We start from the raw sequence: 23,931 nt of genomic DNA, 5'->3' as shown, positions 1-23,931 counted from the left end.
TTGCGCTCTTGAAAAGAAATGTATAAAAAGCACATTGCCAACTGCTCTGCATGATATCCTTTGTTTGGATTTTAGATGCAGCTTGACTGACAGTGATCCTGAATAAGAGACTCTTTGGATGCTGAAAAGTCTTTTAAAGAAGGTGATATACAGATTTCAGAGAACAATTTCAACATTGTTCTGTTGAAGGTTATACTCAGCCCTGAACCACATTACTTTCCTGTCTATGTTTCATTTCCTGGGGGCTTGCCAAGTGATAAACAGGCGTGTGTGGTAGATTTGAGGTTTTTTAGCACGAAGTGGGCGGCTAGAGTTTGCTTTAAAACATCAATTGACTTCATGATCATTATGGAAATGCTGGTGTAAGGTCTTCAAAATGGAGAAAAAATGGAAATACTGTGCTGTTTATTACATCATCCAGATACATTTTGTCAAGGGTAAGACTTCCAGTTGTCCCTTCTTGTCAGATGGGCCGTTTAGGGGTGGATGGGGCCTCTGTTCATTTAAAATGCCTTGTGACTGCTGCTGAAATTGATCACCAAAGGGCAAATTGTTACTAAGGGTTTCAGTTATGTATTTAAGTGGCAGATATAGGAGAGATGCTAGAATATAGAAATGACTACAAATGAACACCAAAAATGAGAAGGGAATGGGTCATTTGTGCCACTGCTCTGAGGCATTTTCACCCATTTCCTTCCTAACAGGATCTCTGGAGTAATTGAGAAATTGTGTTTCTTGGAAATGAAATGCTCTCCAAATGGTTGTCAAAATGACTGCAGAAAAATTAAAAATCACAAAGCCATCAACACTCAGAGATCCTTACTTAACTTCTTTCTCTCTCAAATACTCTTTTTCTTTTGGATAAAACAAGTGTTTCTCCTCCAAATACTAAGGTCTTTGGGAGTTGAATACACGTTGAATTTTAATGAGGCATGTGTAGATATGAACCTGAGAGACAAAGTGGAATCCTTATGACAGTGGGAACAAGAGCCTACAGGGCCTATTTAAAAATAGAAGGAAGATTCGTTCTGTATTCCACAGTATGAGAGTATTACAGTAAACCTGAGTGTCTTAAGAATTAACTGTGCTTTTCAGATGTAGCTATGAAAATATTAAGGAGAATTTCTAAATCAAAGGAGATTTTGGAATATAATGCCGTAGATGGGATCAGAGCCATATTTTCAGGCAAAGGATAGCTCACAGGAAGTTACATTAAACTGTACTAACCTCTCCCTACCAAACTTTTGCATCCACAAAAATATGATAATTCCCATTTGTCAAGTACTTTTAAAGGGGCTTGTTTCTTCTCAGTTGCTTGTCATCTTTTTATCTTTTCCTTTTGTGAACTTCAGTGGTACTTGTCACAATAATATATCATTTCTGTAACAGGATTCCATGTTAATTCTAAAACTGAGGCCAAGATTATTGAAGGCATGTCACAGTCTTAATGCTTAACACATTTTAAGTGTCCTGTATCACTTGAACAGACTGCTGATGGGAAAGAGGCTCTACTTAGGTCTAGTATTTCAAGACTATTGATTATTAGAGGTGATACTGAGTGGAACCTCTACCTAAGGTTAGATGAGGTCTTTTCAATCCTTATATACTGAAAGTCAAATGTCTTACTCTAATCAACGAGACTGAATTTGGGAGGCAGTTTGGAGGTTATGAGGGTTATAGAAAGACAACAGACTTGGCAACTGAATTCATTCTTTTACTGGAGGTGTGACTTTTTTTTTTCTTTTTTTTTCTTTTTGAGACGGAGTCTGGCTCTGTCACCAGGCTGGAGTGCAGTGGCACAATCTCAGCTCACTGCAACCTCTGCCTCCCAAGTTCAACCAATTCTCCTGCCTCAGCCTCCCAAGTAGCTGGGACTACAGGTGTATGCCACCACGCCCAACTAATTTTTGTATTTTCAGTAGGGATGGAGTTTCACCATGTTGGCCAGGATGGTCTCAATCCCTTGACCTCATGATTCACCTGCCTTGACCTCCCAAAGTGCTGGGATTACAGGCATGAACCACCTCGCCCAGCCTGGAGGTGTGCCTTGAGCAAATCCTTTCATCTCTCTGTGCCCCAGTTTCTCCTTTGATAAAAAAGGGTTAACAACATCAGGCATGTGAAGGGGATTAAACAAGATAACATATGAAAGGCCTTTGTAAATATGTATATTTAAAAGAAATTGCTATAAATATATTAGGGTTTTTTTTTGCAGTTTCAGAAAGCATCACATGTATATTATATTCAGCTGTTGTTTTATAACCCAAAAAGCCAATTATATTAAACATAAGAAGAATTGTCATATTAAGTTTGCTGGTGTGCTTCAATTTTCAAATAGGCTTAATTTTATTCACAGGTAGTCAGAAACCTTCAATTATATTTTGGTCAGACCAACACATAGATAAATATTTAGAAGTCAGTAATTTCCTCTAGCTTCTCTGCGTGACTCCCTCCTCATTGACACTGTCTCATGCATCTCTGTCTGAGTCAGACACAAGCTCTCTTCTACCCCTAAAGCAGCCAGGGAGAAATTTCCTCAGTTGCTTCCTCACCTTACTGAAATGACTCGGGTTTTTAATAAAGAGTCATTCTATGTGAATTATTTAAACTCATGGCTCATATTCTTCCTTTTCAGGAGTTTGGGAACAAACTTTCGATACAGGAGAAAACATTTATGCTCCACTTGGATCTGATGTCAACCTGACCTGCCAAACACAGAAGATAGGAGGCATCTTGGTGCAGATACAATGGTCCAAAGTCACGGATAAGGCAGACCTGATTGCCCTTTATCATCCCCAACATGGCTTCCACTGTGCCCATGGGAGTCCCTGTGAGTCCCTGGTGACTTTCACAGAAACTCCTAAGAATGTGTCAAAATGTACTCTGCATTTAAGGAATGTGTCTTCTGCGGTCAGTGGAAAGTACGAGTGTATGCTTACTCTGTATCCACAAGGCATTCAGACTAAAATCTACAACCTTTTCATCCAGACACATGGTAAGTGTAATTGGTAGAGGGATGGAAGCACATGCTTTCATTCAGCTCTCTCTCATTCAACAAATGCACATTATAAGAAAACCAGGGTTAAGCATGGTGCTCAGCACACAAAGGTTGAACAGAAAGAGTATTGTCTGATAAGGGAGACAGTACCACAGCATTTCACAAATAAATGTAAACTTGCAACAGTGACAAGTGTCAATAATAAAGGCTGTAAGAGTCTTTATAAAGGAGCATATCACAGAGGCCATTGAAATTGTCCTTGAGAAAGTAACACTGCAGCTTAAGTCTACAGAATGAGTAGACATTAAAACAATTTAGGAGGTGGGGTTGAGGCAGGGTGGAATTGTGAGTAATCCCAGAGAGAGAAAACAGCTTGCAAGAAGCTCTTTGGAGTGTCTGAGGAAATGGGAAAATGCTAACGGGACAGCAGTGCAGCGATTAAGGGATAAAGCAGGTAAGGACCAGATCATGTTGGACCTGGTCTGCTTCCATTTGAAAAGGTTTCTATTTTGATCTCAAAACCATGAGAAGATATGGAAGTGTTTCCAACAAAAGGATGGCATGACATTTATAGCCTGATGTTATTTGTGTTGAAAAAAAAATTGCTGACTTCCCTGTGAAAATAAGGTGAAGATGTACAAGAAGTAGAAGGTAGAGAAAACTCAGGAGACCATCTTAGTAGCCCAGAAAAGAGAGCGTGGTAGTTCAGGTAGACGTAGAAGGAAAATGGCAAATTGTGTGCATTGGAAATAAAACAGATAAGATCCTAGAGTGAATATAAAACAAGGGCAGTATGAGTGAAGGAGAGAAAAATGTTGCAGGTGACATCTGGGTATCTGTCACGCACACCTGAATGGTGGTGCCATTCACTGCAGTGGAAGGTAAAGGAAGGTTTGTGTGTGAATTTATGAAAGTGGTTTTGGGCATACTACGTTTAATCTAGGGCAGGTAAAGGGGCAAAGGAGGCTGCTAGCCATGTAGCATTCATACCAAACATACTTTAGACACCTGCATTTATAAGTGGGAATCCTGGATTTAAGTTCTAGCTCATTTCTGGATAGAAATAAATTTGACTTGGGGTGTATCGTGTAAATTCTCTGAGCCCATGTGGAAAATGATTATAATAATGCTTGCCCGAAATTACCTGGTCCTAAAGTAAATGATTTTTATCTCTGCTAATGGAAAACAACAAAAGTGAAAGCCAACAAATGCAAAATGCACTGGCAATGGACTGTTTCTAACTCAGGGCAAAGTGGCCTGGTAATATAAGAAAAAAAAATTATCTCATGTAGGTCATATTAAAGGGAGCACAGAGCTACCCAGGCCAAGCAACAGGTATAGATTTACTACCTCCTCTCCACGTCTTATAATCTACTTGCTCTTAAAATGTGCTATTGGAATAGCCTACCTATAGGGTCAAGGTCCCATCAACTACTGTCTTACAATACACAATTCCCTTGCTGTTTTCCAGGAGGAACACACACACACACACACACACACACACAGAGAGAGAGAGAGAGACACACACACACACACACACACACACACAAACACACCAGCTCAATTAAGGATGGAGTGGAGTTGGGGTGAAGTAAAGAGAAATGGAAGACCTATATACAACACTGCTTAGCTACACATACTTTGAATCAGGTAGCCTGTATTTGAACATTGGCTCTATCACTTACCATACATTTCATCATTCCCAAGTTGTTTCAAGTCTCTTACATAACAATTATGGATAATTATAGTACTTTCTTTATAGGTTTCACTGTCTTGATGACTAAATGAGATAATCTGTATAACGCACTTAACATATAGTTCCTGCTAAGGGATAAGAGTTTGGTAAATGGTAGTTTTCAATTAAAAGTAGTAATAATTACAGTGAGCAAATTCTACTTCTCAGTTTGGATTAAAAATGAGCCCTGCTCTTTCTCTTTATATATGGACCTCATCTGGAACCCAGTGGGACATCTGCCATGTATTATTAACACAAGTCCACACTGATCTTGGCTTCATACATAAATTTTTTTTTTTTTGTACCTTCTGCCTAAAACAGTAAACAATACCACTGCCTCACTGAGGACTTGGTGCTTCCTTCTTAGTGCCTGCCTTCTCCATGGAGACCTGGCAACATGGATTGATGCTCCTTATAGGAAATAGAATATGTGATGCCACAAAATGAAGACAGGAGAACAGGTAGTATACTATCCAGAAAGGAGAATGGTGTTGCCTTTAAAGAAAATGTATTTCTTAAAATAAAGAGAACTAAGGGAGCTAAGCTTATAGCTAGTAAAAACTGCAGATCACTGGTGAGGCAGAAACCATATCTATATTTTTTGTGGCTGGAAAATTCCCCATCTTCCAATTGTAACTTTGCTGCTGTCCTCTGGATCAGAGGAAAAGCAAAGTCCTCAGGGTTAGAGAAATTGTTCTGGTATTGTGTATTTGGGTATAAAGGGAGCAAAATAGAAAAGAGCAAAACAGAAGTGGGGAAAAATCCTTCGCCACAGAGTGACAAAAAGCTTAAGCCTAGAACGGAGGTAGAGTAGGCAGCTGAATAAAAGGAGGCAGTTGCCATCTGAGAGCTTGTCCAGTCCACATCCAATAGCATATTTTTTTACCCTTTACTCTTTCGATCTTCTCTTGCTTCTTCTCCTCTCACTTGTACAGTTTCCCTTATGCCCCTGTGCAATCTTTAAGTTTCCAAGCTAGCTGGGTAAGCAAAACACACCTGAAGTGCAAACACTTATGTAGTACATAAACAAATGCAAATTGAAGTGATGCCTAAGAACCTAATTAGAAAATGCTGAAGGACTTGAGGTGTTTGGGTTGATCACCTCTTCCTGTTTCTTTTCTGTTACCATTTGAGTCATTCTCTCTTGTCTGCTCACAACACAGTGTGTGTCTAAATCCTGTTCCTATGTTCCCCCCAGGGCCTAGCTGTGAAAGGATTCTGTCTCTTTTCACAACATTTTGTCTCTCTGTGTGTCTTAGTGCTCTGAGGCTGTGGACAAGAGTGGAAATATAATAAACAGTGTGTGGGTTGCTTCTTTTCCACTTTGATTTGACGGGGTTTCCTCCTAGGTTAGGAGCTTTAGAATCACTCCAAGAAATGCTGTTCTTTGAGTTAAGCCTTAGATTGTCATAATCTAGATTTCATTCATTTAAATGCTACTGGATCCCCATAATACATCAGACTGTAAGATTTTGGTGCACTTTAAAATTTGTAGTTATGAAGATCAGTTACAAGAGTATAACATGGCGTTAATTTACCAGTTCACAGCAAATGCATTGGTGGGCTATGAATATTATGGAAAGCAGTAGTAGCACTGAGAGTGGTTGGAGAAGCCATGGCCATGGAAGAAGTAAAAATAGTAGCAATAAAATGTTCATAATATTAAGATGTTAAGAGCCACTGATGAGCATTGCCTACATTCATTAAATCATTATTATTTGCCAAATAGTGATATTCTATTATTCCTTAATTTATTAGCTTAAGTATTTCCATAAAGAGAAATTTCCTCTTATTAACTTATTACTTATTTGATGTATAGTTTGTATAAGAAAAGAATAGATACTTGATTATTTCCCTTTAATCACCAGCTTTTAAAATGAGTTGATTCACTAGTATTTTTAGAAAATAACCCATATGTATTTTACATTAACTATTATGAATTCATATGAACTTAAACATACTGATGAATTTTAATTCATTATGGTAATTATCCTTAATCTACTGAAAATGTCCCATATATAAAAACTATTAATCCTTTGTGATATAAGTTGCAAATATTTTCCCAGTTTGTCATTTATTTTTACTTTCTTATATTGTTCGCAATGCAGCATGTTTCTTATTTTTAAGAAATAAAATCTATTACTCTTTCCCCTTATTGGTCCTGATTTTAACTTTTGGTCAAGAAAAGTTTTCTTCATTTCCAGAAGAAAAATTATGAGTGAATGTAAGATTTCACTTATAATTTCTGATACTTGCATGCTTTTTTTATGAGCATTTAAATTGGTAATGTTAGGTTTCTGGTACAAAAAAAAAAAAAACCTAAATTTACATTTTTTAATATCTCTCTAATGCCTTTTTCTACATTTTCTACTTTTTTTCCTTCTGTGATTCAGTTAGATATTGAACTGTCTTCTAATCATGAACTCTATCTCGCTGATGTCCAATAAGTTATTATCCCATCAAATTAGTTTCTGATATTGTATTTTTAAGTTACTGTTTGACAGATTTTTAATTTTTGATAAGTTTGTCTACCTTTTGATCTACTTCCTCCATTTTTTCTGTTTTCTTGAGTATGTGAAAAAGAGTTGTTTTAAATCTTTGTTGGATAACTCCAAAGTCAGAAGCATTTGTGTGTCTGTTCCTATGTCTATTTTTCTCTTATTTTCTTTTTTTGCAACTTGCTCCACCATATGTCCTCTAAACCACTTTGTATTATTGTTGTTAATTATACATCTATATCAACCATAAAATGCATGTATATAATAACAGATGTATTAAACCCAACATTTCAGTGTTTAATTAAAGATTTAAAGCAGCAGACCCCAACGTTTTAATCCTAGGGACTGGCATGGAAGACAGTTCTTCCAGACTGGAGTGGAGGGGGATGGTTTCGAAATGATTCAAGCGTATTACATTTATTGTGCATTTCATTTCTATTACTATTACTGATACAAGAACAGAAAGCCAAACACCACATGTTCTCACGCATAGGTGGGTGTTGAAAAATGAGAACACGCGGACATAGGGAGAGAAGCATCACACACTGGGGACAGTTGCGGGGGATAGGGGAGAGACAGTGGGGGTTGGGGAGGGTGGGGAGGGATAACATGGGGAGAAATGCCAGATATAGTATGCACCTAAAGTTAAAAAAATAAAAATTAAAAAAATTAGATACTTTATATTAAACAATGATCAAATACAATAATTCTTTCTTCAGCCGTCTCAAATTTGCTATTGAGAACATCTAGCAAATTTTTCATTTTTGTTAACATTTCAATTCTAAAATATGCATGTGCTTCATTTTCTAGTTTTCTATTTCTCCACTAACATTTTGTCTTTATTGAGTCATTGTCATATCTTGATTTAATTCTTTGAATAGACTAATAATAGCTTCTTCGGAGTCTGTTAAATTCAACATTCTGCCCAGAGTCAGCTGCAATTGCTTTTTTCCTGATTATGGATCACACATTCCTCTTTTCTCAATGTCTCATAATTTTTTGTTGAAAACTAGACATTTTAATATATATACATATATATTTATAGACAGAGTATAGGAAAAAATGTATGTTGCAACTCTATATTCTGTCTTATTTAGGTTCATTTTGTTTTATTTTAGTAACTTATCTGTGCTTAAATTGAATGTCTCCTTTGCAGCTCAACACCATTGATCTCTCTGCTCAGATTTTAATACAAATAGTTATTTTTAAATTTGGTTTGCAAGAAGTTGCCCCTGCATTGTTAAAACCACTTTACTGGTCCACCAATGATTTTGGCAAAAGTCATGCTCAAACACATTAACCCCATTAGGCTTCCACTGTTTATACATAGATTTGTGTGTCAGTAAGGGAGTGCATTCCAAGTTGCAGCCAATTATCCAGACTTCCTTGGCTTTTACTTTTTGCTAGGCTCTTTCAGGTCTCCCCCACTCAATGTGTAGTTTCCTGGCCAGGGTATAATATGTAAAGTCCTTATCTTAGCCATTCCATGACTCCAGTTTCCAGGATCTCCATGTTAAAGGCCTCTCTGGTCTGGCACTGTCTTTGTTTTGTGCTGCTCTAACAGAATACCATAGACTGGATACTTCAGAAATGATAGATATTTATTTTCTCACAGTTCTGGAGGTTGAGAACGTCCAAGATCAAGCTATTGACATCTGGTGAGGGCCTGCTTGCTAAATCCTCTGGAGGGGAGAAATGCCATGTTCTCACATGGTAGAAGGTAGAAGGCAGAAGGCAAGAGATAAAAGGAGAGTCAACTCTCCCTTTTATAACAGCATTAATGCCACTGATGAGAGCTCTTCCCTATCACCTCCCAAAGATTCTACCTCCTAATACCGTCACAATGGAAACCAAATTTCAACATGCATTTCAGAGGAACAAGCACTCCAAATGGGAGTACAAACTCAAGCTAACCAAGCTTCAGGTTTTTGGAACCTACCAAGTGTGTCCCTGTTATGGGAAAAGGTGAAAGGTTTCTACCCCTAGACCTAATTTAAGTCTGCCCGTTGTGGAAAAAAAAAGCTGTTGGTTTTTGCAACCTGCTCCATGTGGCTAAAACTACATTTCTTAATGACCAAGTTGGAGAAGGGAATGGAAGGAGCTGTAGGCAAAAAGATTGAAGACTGCTGCTGTTTTTACTAAAGCTCTAGAGATTTTTCAAGAAGAAATGCTTCACAATTTAATAATTACCTTTACTCAATTTCCAAGGACCTAAAATTGTTGCTTTTTAAGCACACATTTGCCCAGTTTTGTACTTGTCTGTTTTTACTGACTCATATCCCCATAACCAGAAGTCCCTCATTCCTACTCCTCAGATTTTGATATTTCTATTGTATTTTTATTTAAAAACATGTATTCATTACTATTCCCTTTGTTATAACAATTATATATTCTTAGTGCTAAAGGTAAATACATAATCAACATTTACCACTAGCCTTCATGTAAATGCATCTCTCCAGTCTGAAATGTATTCTACTGAAGAATCCTCAGGAAATGCTCATAGCAGCAATATTCTCTGAGTTCTTGCATAACCCTAATATTTTTCTGTAGTCTTTATATTAAAAGGTTCATTTTGCCGAATATAAAATCTTTGGTTCACATTTTCTTTCCTTGAGTGAATTAACTATGTTTCTGTAATGTTTTCTGGCATAGGACTGCTCTCAAAAAGCTAATAACAATCTAAAATTTCCCCATGTTTGACTCTGCTCAATAGTTTTATATGAACATGCTTAATGTTGTCCATTCTGGGTCTGTTTTCCTATTTTGCAGTATAATTGCTTAATGTGTATTTTCTAGTCGTGTTAAATTTTATATTTTTCTTGAATTACAGTTTTTGATATTCTTTCTGTTCCATTGTTTTGATTTTTTTAAATGTCTTCTATTGTACATATATTTTATCTTCTTTGCATATCATTTTCTTTGAATCTCTTTTGTCAGTTTTTTTCTTTTATTTTACAATTACATATTAATTTATTTCAAAATTTTCATCATACTATTTTAAAAATGTATTTTAATGAATTAGCTTTTGTGTTTCTAGGTTTCTGGTTTTGTTATAATTTTGTCTTAATTTCCAGAGTGATTTTTTAAAAACTATTATTTCTAACCCTTTTGGGAATTTTCTTACCTATATTTTGTAAGCTTTTTTCTTCCACTGGACTCATTGAGAACTTCCCAAATTGTTCACAGTTTACATTATTTTATTTCTTTTAGCTCATTTTTAATAATTTGGCTATAGTTATAACTATAATATTTATAGTTATCATTTACATATTATCATTTTGTGATAATATGCTTTCATTGTTGTAGGAATGTTGTTTTTTTCTTTATTCTCTTTTTGCTTCTGATATCCTTATAGGTTAGGCTATCTCATTCTCTTTCTATTGCTCATGTTTAAGGTAAATGCATTCCTATCACAGAAGAGTGGGCCAGGCTAGCTTTTCTAGAGTGTTCAGTATCCCTAGAACCCCTCTTCCGTTATTTTCAAGGTAAGTAATTTGCCATTGTACTTTGAGTGTATTTCCTTGGCTTCTATCCCTCACTATTGTCTAAATTGCCTCTTTGATTTCTCTTATTGGACCTGTCCTGTTTTATTGGATTCTACATCCAGCAGTTTTTTCTCCCAATGGCATGTGTCCTGAGAAGACATTTTTGCTTCAGCACTGACAACCCATTTCTTATTTTTCTTGAAGACACTGGTGATTTGGTATCAGCAAACTCTCTTCTCCATTTCAGCTCCTATTCTTGGGTTAATCTGCCTGTCTTGCCAGTGATTACCTGTTACTAGGCAGAGAGAGGTAGTGTGGGTTCTCAAGTTCTAAGATCCATCAGATGAAGTTGATCTTCCTATGTTTCTTTCTGCCTAGTTGCTGATAACACAATGGTTTAGTGAATTTTCTCCAGTAATTAACAGGAATGTGTTGGTAGTTAGTATTCTTGTAGATATTGTCTATGTATTTTTAGTTTGGTTATCCTAGTTATCATCTTTGTTTTTATACAGGGTTTCAGGAATATTCAAAAAGTAATGCCCCTTATTCTGCCAGCTTCCCAGAATCTGGACAAAACTTACAAAAATGTAAATTGATAAGAGACTAAAATATAACAAATACCTAAGGGCTAGATATAAAATTTAGAAACTGAGAAATACTCCATTAAAATATGTATACTGGTTGTATAGCATGTATTTTGTGAGTGTATGTGTGTGTGTGTCTATATTTATTTATTTATTTATTTATACATATATATATATAATTTTTAGCCCTTAAGTCGGCTTGAATCTTCAGGTTTCATTTCCTTGATCAGATAGAATGTAAAGCTTCATAACCTAAGCTTTGTCTTTTTATTTTGATGGACTAATACCGTATAACAGTTACACTGTTCTATAACATATTTATATATATACAAAATGTTAGTAGCAATAAGAATGTTCACACTCAATGATCAATTAATTATACTTCTGAGAATTTACCTTAAGTAGCTGAATGGTCAGAGTAAAGCTATCAGCATAAGGATGATCCTTGCTGTACAGCATGTAATGGTTTAAAAGTTAAAAAATCCAAGCTGAAAGAGCACAATGATTCAATAATTGGAAATGACTAACAGAATGATGAATGGTATATATGATAAAATGACACAAACTCCCCATAAATTTAAATCAAAAATAGTTCAAGAATCACACAAAACATTTAAAGTAACAATATATATAACATTCATTGGTAAATAGGATTGCAGACTACAAGAAAACATGCATGTATGCGAACAAGATTTGAATAGATATAGAAGAAAGAATCTAAGATTTTTAGGATATTTGGATGATAGAGTTGCCTTTATTTATAAATTTCTTTTGATGTTATAGTTTAGTCACAAATTATATGTATGTATATACAACTTTCCCAATAGGAGAGACTCAAAACTAGATATTTATCTTCTATTACCTTAAAAATGAAAATAATTAACGCTGCTTCCTCAAAGTTTCCTTATCTATTTTTGTGTCATTCCTTTGTTGAAGGAATGTTTATAAGTTCTAGGAAGATTATTAGATATGAAGACTGTCAAAATATCAGATTTTTAGAGTAGCAAAACTATTATGTATGATACTATAATGGTGGATACATGTCATTATACATTTGTCCAAACTCATAGAATATACAAAATTCAGAGTAAACCCTAATGTAAACTATGAGCTTTGGATGATAATGATGTGCCAATGTGGGTCCATTAATTGTAAAAAATGTACTGCTATGGAACAGGATGCCCACAGTGGTGGAGGCTGTGGGTGAGTAGAGGCAGTAGATATACTGGGAACTTTATACTTTCTGCTCAATTTTGCTGTGAACCTAAAACTACTCTAAAAAATAAAGTCTATCAAAATAAGACAATTAAGGCTAGGTTATGAAGTTTTATATTCTATCTGATCAAGGAAATGGAACCTCAAGATTATAGCACCAATTTGGAGCTAAAGCAGAGGAACATGTCAAATTATGAATTTGATTCTTCTCAGGTTGTTTCCTTGTAATTTTTCAGTGTTTAGCAACAATTCTGTGCTCCTCAGTGACTCTGTTTAGCCACTTACACAATAAGGACTATAATGGGAGTTTGCCTCTCTGCTTCATAAGTACACTCTGAGGATAGATGAATCTCTATACTAAAACTGTTTTTGTCTCTTTGACAAAAAGCACTTTACAAACCAATCAGAGATTCATGTGTTTTTCTACCTTATGTTTTGTTACAGTTACACCAGATGAGTGGAAAATCAACCATACAATAGAAATAGAGATAAATCGGACTCTGGAAATACCATGCTTTCAAAATAGCTCCTCAGAAATTTCATCTGAGTTCACCTATGCATGGTTGGTGGTAAGTGTTGCCCTTTTCAGCGAATAACTGCAGTGGTCTTTAAACATTAATGAAGTAAAATGAATAAGCAGTAATAATAGAGAAGGAAACATACTAGATGACAGGCAGGCATTATGCCAGGGTGGGAGGAGGGGTGGGGAAGGAAGGAGAGGACATTCAGATTCCTTTTCACAGGCTGAGTGAGAAGGAATGCAGTAAATTAATTTATAAATTTGCTTCTAAAGGTTGATTTTTATTTCTAGCTATACACCAAACTATGATTACAGAAAGAACAAAGTGTGATAGTACCCCAGAGAGGAGCAATATTCAGCAGAAGCCCCTACTCACAAATACTTGTTTTACAAACAACATGTGCAGAGCTACAGACTCCCTTTTCAAAAAACACTTATTACTGCACCCTGGGAAATACACAACATTGGCTCAGGTTGGGAAGCACAAATTCTAGTGCTTGTGAAATATAAGCAGAAAATGTATATGAGACAAGCAGGACTTGTATAAGGAAACAGCCACTGCCCAGCTCTATTAATGCCACAGGGGGCTGCAGGCCTCTAATTGCCATGCCTTCTCATAAAAAATAAGCCAGAAATCTGTATTTTTATGAAAAATTTCCAATTTAAAAATGATGTAGGCCAGACATGGTGGCTCTTGCCTGTAATACTAGCACTTTGGGAGGCCGAGGCAGGTGAATCACAAGGTTAGGTGTTCAAGACCAGTTGGACCAACATGGTGAAACCCCGTCTCTACTAAAAATGCAAAAATTAGCCAGGTGTGGTGGTACACACCCTGTAATCCCAGCTACTCAGGAGTCTGAAGCAGGAAAATCCCTTGAACCTGTGAGGCAAAGGTTGCAGTGAGCCGAGACCGCGCCACTGCACTCCAGCCTGGGTGACAGAGCAAGACTCCATCTCAAAAAACAAAAAATGATGTGCAGAGCAAAAATAAATATTGGGCTATTTTGATGTGTAGATCAAAATTAAATACTGGTCTATTATTTTGTTAAAACACTCTAAACGATAACCCTAATTATAAATTTAAAAAATTTCACCGAGTATTCACTTTGGCAGTTATGGTGGGCCAGCTATGAAGTTGCTTCCCATGTCCTGTGTGATGACTAAATTCTCCCACTATTTTTCTCACTTGAAATACTGCAGAATTCATCTATGCAGATCTTCATCTATTCAGATGTATGATTTAATTTGGTCTAACCCTTAACATAACTATATCATTTTTTTAATTTACTTTGTCTGCCTTTATTTTATCATTAGTCTACATTATTCTGCCCAACGTATCAGTTTAGTTTAAAATCTAAATTTAATCTTAAAAACTAAAATTTTCTGAGCTTTTTTTTATAACAGGCAAACAAAATCAACATGAGCATAATAATAAATATGAAAGAATTGTGTCACTGTAACCTTAATGTTAGCCAACCAAATGGCAGCCAGCTACTAATCACTGTATATAGTAAACCCCCAAAACTGTTAAAAACAAATGATAACAGAGACAAACACAATTACAGAGATGACGATAAACATGATTTCAAGAATCATAGAACAGGGCATTCATTTAGGTGATACAGAATATGATTCGATAACTGTATGTTAATTTTTATATGTTTATCAAAAGGAAAACAGAATTTAAAAATTCTTATAAAACTCACAGAAGAACCTCATGAATGTAACAGCTGGCACAATTTGGAAAATACTGTGATTGAGGTGGTTGATTATTCGCATTACAAGCTACCTAGATTTTTGTGGACAGTCTCAGAAATTAGACCTTATATGTATAAACATTTCTTTGGGTTTGTGCCATACCCAAGATAATTGATTTGGGCAAAGAACTTTTCACTGTCTAGGTATTTTTCAAATAGTAATAAAAAGAATTATGTTTTAAAATAACTTTCCCAAATGGCTTAAAAACCTACTGCATCTCTTTGTCATCTGTCACAAGACACATCTGCCCCATATAGGATTTGCTTTCCAAAATGCAAGGCTTCCTGGACATTATCATTAGGATGAGTCTAAGTCCACTGTTCTTAACAAACATGATACAACATAGTTCTGAGAAAAAGGTTAAGAGGTGGGGTAACTTCAGGGGAGCAGAAATGTACTATACTAAACCTTTTAGTGATGAAATGCATACCTTGCTTGTGTTACCAATATTTTCCCCCAGAGGGCAGAAAGTTCCTATCCCAATTATCACAGATTCACTAACAGTGGCAACTGGTTTAATAAAGCTTTACTGTCGATATTTTTACTGTAGTGTTCTTTTCTGTGGTATGTAATCTGTTTTTCTAAGCAAATGTAAAGCCTTTGGTGTGTGCCTTTTCTGTGACTCTGAGCTTCTGGAAAAAAAGTTGTATGGCTTATTTCAAAAATATCTAACATCTAGTATAGAGTCTAAAACATAGGTACTCATAAATACTTAATAATTTAATGAATTTGTTTGTATTTGTCCCCTTTCCCCACAGTCTTATTCATTATTCTCATACTAAATTGATGATCACTAACTTCATGCTGTTTGATTGTTTAATGAGTGGCAGTTCATGAAGTATCAAAGACTTGACAACTGATAAAGCACGCTTTATCAAGTAGCTTTCTTTAACGAAACTAAGAAGGCCATATCAACATACCTTTGTATTCAGCTAGGGCATTTAAAATAAATGAACTCCAGAGAGAGTGCATGTAAGGTCACACAGTGAGAGGGTGAGTCTTAGACATCCACTAGAGCCTCAAGTCATGCTGCCACTTTAAAGACTGCATCATGATACAGACAACCTGAAGAATCTTTCTGAAGAAACCCTTCTTCAAAGGGAAAACGATGTTGGCAAATGTGCTGATTAAAATGCCACTATGCATTTCCTTTCTAAATGTCAAAATCTATTTGCTCCTTTCATTTACATCTATGTCCTATGCTGTTGATGGCTGTGGGATTCAGCCAGTCCATTAAAGCATCTTATGTCCTTATAAAGTAGGTTACATAGGGTGGTTATAGTTTCCCTTAAAGGAGAACAAACTTCCTAAATAAATGGAGGGAAGAAACTGTCTGACAGTGCACAAACCATATCCTGGGCTGGTGGTCAGAGCATCCTACAGCAAGGAGGTAAAGGAGCAGAAAGGAGAAATCCCTAAATTCATGCAAGTGCAGAAACCCATGATTAGTGTCTTTGGGCTGACCTATGATTATAATAGTAAAAAACGCACCCATGAGTAGAGATTTAAGATGCTAATGAGATATGCCATGTTATCTACTGGCCTGTACAACAATAGCACATGCACATCCAGAGGACCACCCAGAACATGCTTCATAGCAACATGCCTTCCCAGCCCTTCATGAATAATCATATGGGATTCTCATAAAGGGAGTTTCCCTAGTGTCAGTCAGCACTGTCTCACCTTTGAGTAGCCTGCTGTGATCAGCTGTGAGTGTACTTTTGCTTTGCAGTTAAGCTCTCTTACCTCCTTTCACTTTTAACTAGCTCTCAAATTCTTTTGTGCAGTAAAGTCAAAAACCCAAGCTGGTGCCACTGGCAACACTTATATTAGGGAATAAACTACAACTCTTGGTGTCACAATTGTTAAGTGCCTGCAAAGGACACAAATATTCCAGCCAATCTATATTATTGGTCTTTAATCTCTTCTTAAACTAACAATAATGATCATAATGATAAGCCAATTGTTCTTACAAACATTATATAATCTCTTTAGAAAGAAATCAAAAAATAGAAATGATGAAGATGAGCTGAGGAGAGCAAAAACTTGCTAGACTGAACTCAGTAACTCTGGGAAGCTTCAAAGGCCTTCTACCCTGAGTGATTCGTGAAGCCCTGGAAACAGTTTACAAACTAAAATTATCTAGGTCACTGAAAAACAAAAGTGATGTCTTTCTGTACAGGAAATTTTATAAAAGTTAATTAATTCAATTATGACCCTCATGGGACAGGTTATTAATGGAATTCTGTCTCGTAAAACAAACTCCTTTGCTACATGTGCCTGAAATCATGCTAAGGCTGTGTTAAATGTGTTAATGGGACAGACTCTGAATTTTGGGAAGAAGTTACATTGCAGAACTGGGAATACATTGAAGTGGATGGGCATCGGCTGCAAATGGACGGTGTATCTAACATTCATCCAGCATGAGGGGTAAATAAGTAAACACAAAAGGTTCACCCTTTAATGGAAACTAATAATCTATGTGAATGGAGGGGTAATATATAAGAAATCCTAGAATATGTGTGTTTAGACAAGATGCAGTTGGAAGCTAAAAGGTAAGTGATATTTTTCCCATTTTATGCATTGGGATATAAGCATATAGTTATCAGGAAAATTCTGCAGGCTTATTCTGGAAGCTTCTAAATATACTCTAATATTCTGTTTTCATAGCAAACTATCATCCTTATTTCCCACAGCATACATTTCAGTTCAGTCCAATAAACATATGTGAATCTGTTTTGAGCACTAAGTCCTTCAGGGATACAAAACTATATTGGACGTATTTCCTACCATGACATACACCTTTAATAAAAATGTAAAAAATAGCAGCATGGGGAAAATCATTCAATTCTGACTAGATGGACCTGGGAAGACTCTTAAAAAGGTTATATTTGAGCTGGATAATTAAATAGTTGGCTGGCAAAAGGCAGATGTGTACTACACCAAGACCCTGGGACCTCTAAGTACAAATTGGTAGCGCAGACGGGAAAAGGCGAAAGAGGGAATATTTGTTCCCAAAGTCAGTGAAAATAAAGAAATTCATGATTTTTCTCTTTAAAATTATGAAGGACAAGAACACTTCCAATTCAAACAATTCAATATTAGCAACAAAAGCATGTAACTATAGATGCTCATATATCTTTTTTTTTTTTTTTTTTTTTTTTTTTGTGTGTGTGTGAGACGGAGTTTCACTCTTGTTACCCAGGCTGGAGTGCAATGGCACGATCTCGGCTCACCGCAACCTCCGCCTCCTGGGTTCAGGCAATTCTCCTGCCTCAGCCTCCTGAGTAGCTGGGATTACAGGCATGCGCCACCATGCCCAGCTAATTTTTTGTATTTTTCGTAGAGACGGGGTTTCACCATGTTGACCAGGATGGTCTCGATCTCTTGACCTCGTGATCCACCCGCCTCAGCCTCCCAAAGTGCTAGGATTACAGGCTTGAGCCACCGCGCCCGGCTGATGCTCATATATCTTAAAATTTTTATCAATACATGCATCTTCAATATGCTCTTCTTTAATATTTGTGCTACTTATGTTAAAAGGTAAAAGGGTACTATAGACAGTGTTTGTTATGCTTATGGATACCTCACTATTCAGAAAACAAAACTGTAACCTCTTACCTGATGGCAGCTGATTCTAATTGTCTTTAATAAAAAAAAAAATAAATAAAGTGCTAGCCAAACTACAAAAGTTGATAATCGACAATGATTAGAAAAATAGTGTTCTGGTGCTCTAGAAAATGGACGTGGGGAGCTTTGCAAGCAGCTTGCTTTGACAGTACTGACTGGATGGAGAACAAATGGAGGAAATGTGAGATAGGAAACAGTTTGGAGAAAAAACGAGTAGCAATCAATACAGTTAACGGCAGTTATCGAATGAGCTCTGTACAGTAAGCCCCTGCCACATGCTGTGGTCAATGCAGCCCGCTCTGACATGGAGCTGGTTTCAAGGAGCTCAGCATAGCTCAGAGATGAAACATCATCACTAAATCAAGGAGGATGAGCATCCCAAATCTGAAAACCTGAGATTCAAAATGCTCCAAAATCTGAAACTTTTTTAGCGCACACATGATGCTCAAAATAAGTGTTCAATGGATAATTTCAGATCTCAAATTTTCACATTTAAGATGTTCAACTGGCATAATGTAAATATTCCAAAATCCAAAACAATCTGAAGCCTGAAACACTTCTGGTACTAAGAATTTCAGGTAAGGGATACTCAACCTGTAGTGAAAGGTTCCTCTTCTAAACTGAAATTTTTGATTCTAGTACAAAAACAAAAAAAGTCTCAATGACATATTTTAGGATTTGTCAAGTCTTTAAGGGACATATAACAGCAGTTTAATGATTCAATATGATCCCTTCCAGCCCTTATCATGCTGATTATTTTATCAAGCTCCTATACATAATTTATATATGCATTTGTTTCTCTTCTGTGGCTCCTGATTTTCATATTTGTTTGTGTGTGTGTGTGTATGTGTGTTCTCCTTAAGTAGAATTTTTAGTACAAAAAATCTAAAAATCTATTTTTTTTAGATTTTGAGGCAGGGTCCCACTCTATTGCCCAGGCTGGAGTGCAGTGACACAATCTTGGCTCAGTGCAGCCTTGACCTCCTCAGGCTCAAGTGATCCTCCCACCTCAGCTTCCCGAGTAACTGGGACCACAGGCATGTGCCACCATACCTGGCTAATTTTTTTGTATTTTTAGTAAAGACAGGGTTTCACTATGTTGCCCAGACTGGCCTCGAACTCCTAGACTCAGGCGATCCACCATCCTTGGCCTCCCAAAGTGCTGGGATTATAGGCATGAGCCACCAAATGCAGCCCTTTAGTAGATTATAAGTAGGAAAGGCAAGGGCCGTTTCTTCTACTACTTTTGTGAGCCTGTATATAGCAAAGCCATTAACAGTATGACTTTTGGAGGGAAATTGCTGTTTTCAAGACCTGGATTTCCACTACTTATTAGCTATGCAACCTAAGGGCTGCGATTAGAATGAGGCAAGTAAGGCCCTGAATCTTGGGAGCAAAATTTCAGGGAGCACAAAAAAATTAGTCACCAAGATCATTTTTTAATACAATATTTTTAAAAATCAAAATTTGGGAAAATCCATGATGAACAAAATATCAAATCTGTAAATAAAGGCAGCTGTTGCTTGTGTGTTTTGAGACCTTGCTACATTTATATTGTTCAAGGAACAGTATTCTCCAGTCAGCCTGTTGTTCCTGGGCTCCATGGCCATTGTGTCCCCCAAGGGCTGACGTTTAAGAGTTGACTGGGGCAAGAGAACAGACTGAGCTATTCATGACTTTATAACTGTCTTAGTCTGTTTTGTGCTGCTATACATAACAGAATATCTGAAACCAAGAAATTTATAAAGAGAAATTTATTCTCTCACGGTTCTGGAGGCTGGGAAGTCCAAAATCAAGGTGCCAGCAGGCGAGAGCCTGGTCTCTGTGTTTCCAAGATGGCACTTGAATGCTATGTTATCCAGAGAGGACAAAATAATTGCATCCTCACATGGCAGAAGAGCAGAAAAGAGAGAATTCACTACTGCAAGTACCTTGTATGGTGGCATTAACCCATTTGTGAGGGCAGAGACCTTTGATCTCCCATTAGGCTTCACCTTCCCAACACTGTGCCATTGGGGATTAAGTTTCAATATGAATTTTGGAAAGGACAAAAACATTCAAACCATAGCAATGAGTCTCCATAATTCCTCAGTTTAGCCAGGCACATAGTGAATACTCATGAGATAGCAGGTTGATCATAGGTTGGAATAAGCTTATATTATTGAACATCTATTAAGTGTCAGGACTAGAGTAAGTATATCATATATGTTAGCTCATATATGCTATTTCCCATTAAAATGGGAGAGTCTACCAAGGTGTGAATCCATAAAGTTTTAGAAATACTTATTAATTTTTTTTAAGTGGACAATTTTTTTCTTTGAAGAACAGGAAAAGAAAAAAACTGGTAGAAATAAGGGTCTCACATGCCGGTTCTTGCCTCTACCAGCCTGTACCTTGAAGACTAGGTTAGCTAAGAGCATTATTATCAGATAGGAGTTGAGGGATGCTCTAAACACCTATCACCAAAATTGGGTTAATATGTCATGCAAAGGCTCCTTTCAGTCAGCAAATTGCACACACCCCTGTAATCTACAACTCATATGAAAGGTTCTAGCTTTCTAAAATTTCTGTTAAATTTCTCTTTCTTGATACTTCAGAAAGGTATTGTATTTATCATTATTTTATAGTTTGGTTCTTATTAGTATATGTTGTCTGTGAGACTTATTTGTCCCTGGTTCTGGGCATACTTGCTTTTTGATGCTATGACTTAAATATCTCTTACTTTGTGTGATCTTTGAGCAAATTTTTAACCTCAATTTATTCTACATAGTCATAAGAAGCAAATAAGATACGACTTGAAAGCACTTTGCAGAATTCTTAGAATAGAGTAGGTGCTAAATAAATTTAAACTATGACTAATAAGAATCTAAAATTTTAATAGGGTCATAGCATAATATTAGTATGATTTCTCCCTCTCCCAGCCCTAGGCATTTTGTTGTTTGCCTGTGCTAATTTTTTCACATCTCCTCCCACTTGCTCTGTGAAGGCAGCCACTCATATGGAAGTTCTTGCCACGGCCCCCTTTATAACTGCAGACTTTAGAATATCTCAGTATCTCCTTCTCTTGTAGGTTACAGGGCACTCTTTGCAACTGAATCCCATCTTTCCCAATGAAGGAATAAACCCTTCTTTCTGCAAAAGTTAACTGCCCAGGAACTTGGGATAAGTTGGAAGGTTTTGTATTTTTTTCTCTATCAACTAAACCACCCAGTCACAGTGTGCTACATAATAAAGAAAAATGCATTATTTTCTCACCAGTCTCCACCTTCAGCATGTAACTGCGCTTTATCCCACAGCAAAGTGACAGTGGATAAAACTGTTCCAAATGGCAGTCATATCATAAATGACCAAAGAGCATTTTCAACTCTAAAATCCTCACACACACACAAAAGCAAGAGGCTGCCAAACATACCTGTGCCAAAAGATCTGCACCTGCCTTCTTAAATACTGACCTCCAGACCAGCCAGCGGCTGAGTGACATGCACCCACTTTCTTCTTCCGTGCCCACCCAATACTTAGAGCTCCATTGGGGGATCCTGTCTCCGTAATACAGTCTTTCTCCATTTTTTCTCATGCTCTTCTTCATCAGAAAAACAGCAGCATGGACTCTTGAGTCCTTCTTTATAAGGGTATAAAGGTATGTACATTGCTTCAGGAGAAATACTTCAGCAGAGTGTGATTATTTGCAGGCAATAACACAATACTATCTGTATGCAAGACTGACACAAATCCTAGCTGGATTCAGCTGAAGAATCTTGTCTTACATAAGAGTTTCTACTAAGTATATTTCGGAATTATTTCTGTAACTAAACTATTTAAGAAGTCTGCCTTAATTGTTCCTCTGCTTCTGCCCATACTTGAATTCACTCACTCATGAGGTTTCCATTTCTTGTAGCCTGATCTGCCTCATTTTTAAAACTAGAGATTCCAATTCATAGACCTTATCATTATTTTGTAATATTTCCGCCCACTGAGTGCTTTTCTGTTTACCCTTCTCATCTTAATTCCCTCCATTTCCCCTGATGCCTGTGGACAACGATTCATCTGTTGTTTAGAGTGAGGCCAGTAGATGTCAGCCCTGGATACCCTGAGGACCTTAAAAACACTTGCTGTAGCCATGGCCTTATCCTAGACAGACTGATTTAGAATCTCTACAAGAGAAGCTTGTGCATGACGGTGTTTTAAAAGCAGCTCAACAGAGGATACTGAGTTGTACTAACAGTACAATGAAGACCTAACCCATCCTCTTCCCTTAGGCTCCTCAAGAATCCCCTCCTCACTGGGCCCCTAGTGAGCACATTTACTGACATCAACCAACATTGTGACATGCCAGGGAGCTTGTTCAAGGAAATTCCAAGCATGAAGAGAATAGGGCTTTTCATCACAAACCAAAGAAACGATATAAGATAGAAGAACCAAGTACTTCAAATATCCAAAATTCAGACTAACATTTTCAGCCTATTCTTCATCCATCTTCTTTGAAGCTAACAAAAACACAGAAGAACAGGAATGGGGTTAGGACCAGAATGAGCCTGTGGTTAAGGAGGCAAGGAGGTGCCCAGAGAACAAAATTTAAGGAGGTACTCACTGTCAGGTGCCAACATTTCACTTGCATAACCTTAAGAACCCCACTTTACATTATCCTAGTCTTGGGGAGGAGCTGAAAAGAGTCATTTTCTAAAGGAATTCAGGGATAGCTGTAATCATTCAGTTGAAATGAAGATTTTATGAAATCTTCACACTGATACAGACTTCTCAGCACACCTTAGCAGTAAGATGTCAGAAGGTCTTAAATGAAAATTAAAATCTGCCATTAGTGCCCCCGCCATTCCAGCCCTCAAATCCTACTCCAAATATACAGTTTATAGAACATTATGATGGAGAAGGTCTAGTCAGAAAAGCAGAACGTTTCCATTTGTTAGGATAGGGTCACAATAGTTTTTAACTGAAAGTCAAGTATATGACACCTTCTCTAGTAATATACTAAATCTCTCTTAATTTCAATCCTTCATTCTTCCTCTCTGTTTTACAAAAAATAAATGAATCAATGCTTGTGAAATGCCTAGTCCAGAGCTGGCACAGTTGAGGCTCAATAATCGGTAACAATTTTTTCTCACCAGGAATATAATAGAACTCAGGAAACACTTATCACCCAAGATCACCTCATCAGCAATTCCACATTATTTAAAGATAGAGTCAAGCTTGGCACAGACTACAGACTCCACCTCTCTCCAGTCCAAATCTTTGATGATGGGCGGAAGTTCTCTTGCCACATTAGAGTCAGTCCTGACAAAATCTTGAGGAGCTCCACCACTGTCAAGGTTTTTGGTAAGGACTTACGTTTTATAGACTTCCTGACATCCTCCTGTCTCCTGCCATGCTCTTCCCTGAGGAGGAAGCACTCGATTATGCTGCAGAGCATAATAATGGGTAACAGTGCTGGAGTCTGTTTCCTTGGATCCTTGTCATTCTCTTTGGGGATGAGGATGAGGGTAGGATGCTAAAGAA

At 36.9% G+C, this 23,931-nt stretch overlaps 1 protein-coding gene across 2 annotated transcripts in view; it reads left to right on the top strand.

Moving 5' to 3' along the window:
* Positions 1-236: 236 nt before the first annotated feature.
* CD96 (CD96 molecule) overlaps positions 237-23,931 on the top strand; it is a 93,906-nt gene continuing 70,211 nt past the window's right edge. The window contains exons 1-4 of one of the 2 annotated variants that reach the window (XM_074404402.1): positions 237-437; positions 2,636-2,995; positions 12,960-13,084; positions 23,544-23,751. In XM_074404402.1, the coding sequence (XP_074260503.1) occupies positions 377-437; positions 2,636-2,995; positions 12,960-13,084; positions 23,544-23,751 (754 nt within the window). In that variant the 5' untranslated portion in view covers positions 237-376. The remainder of the gene's footprint in view (positions 438-2,635; positions 2,996-12,959; positions 13,085-23,543; positions 23,752-23,931) is intronic. The other variant, XM_039477381.2, reaches the window with a different exon arrangement.

This window comes from Saimiri boliviensis, chromosome 8 (genome assembly GCF_048565385.1).
Source record: "Saimiri boliviensis isolate mSaiBol1 chromosome 8, mSaiBol1.pri, whole genome shotgun sequence".
In the NCBI taxonomy this organism is placed as follows: Eukaryota; Metazoa; Chordata; class Mammalia; order Primates; family Cebidae; genus Saimiri; species Saimiri boliviensis.
Note: the sequence above shows the minus strand (reverse complement) of the source record. Positions and strands in the feature narration are given on the sequence as shown.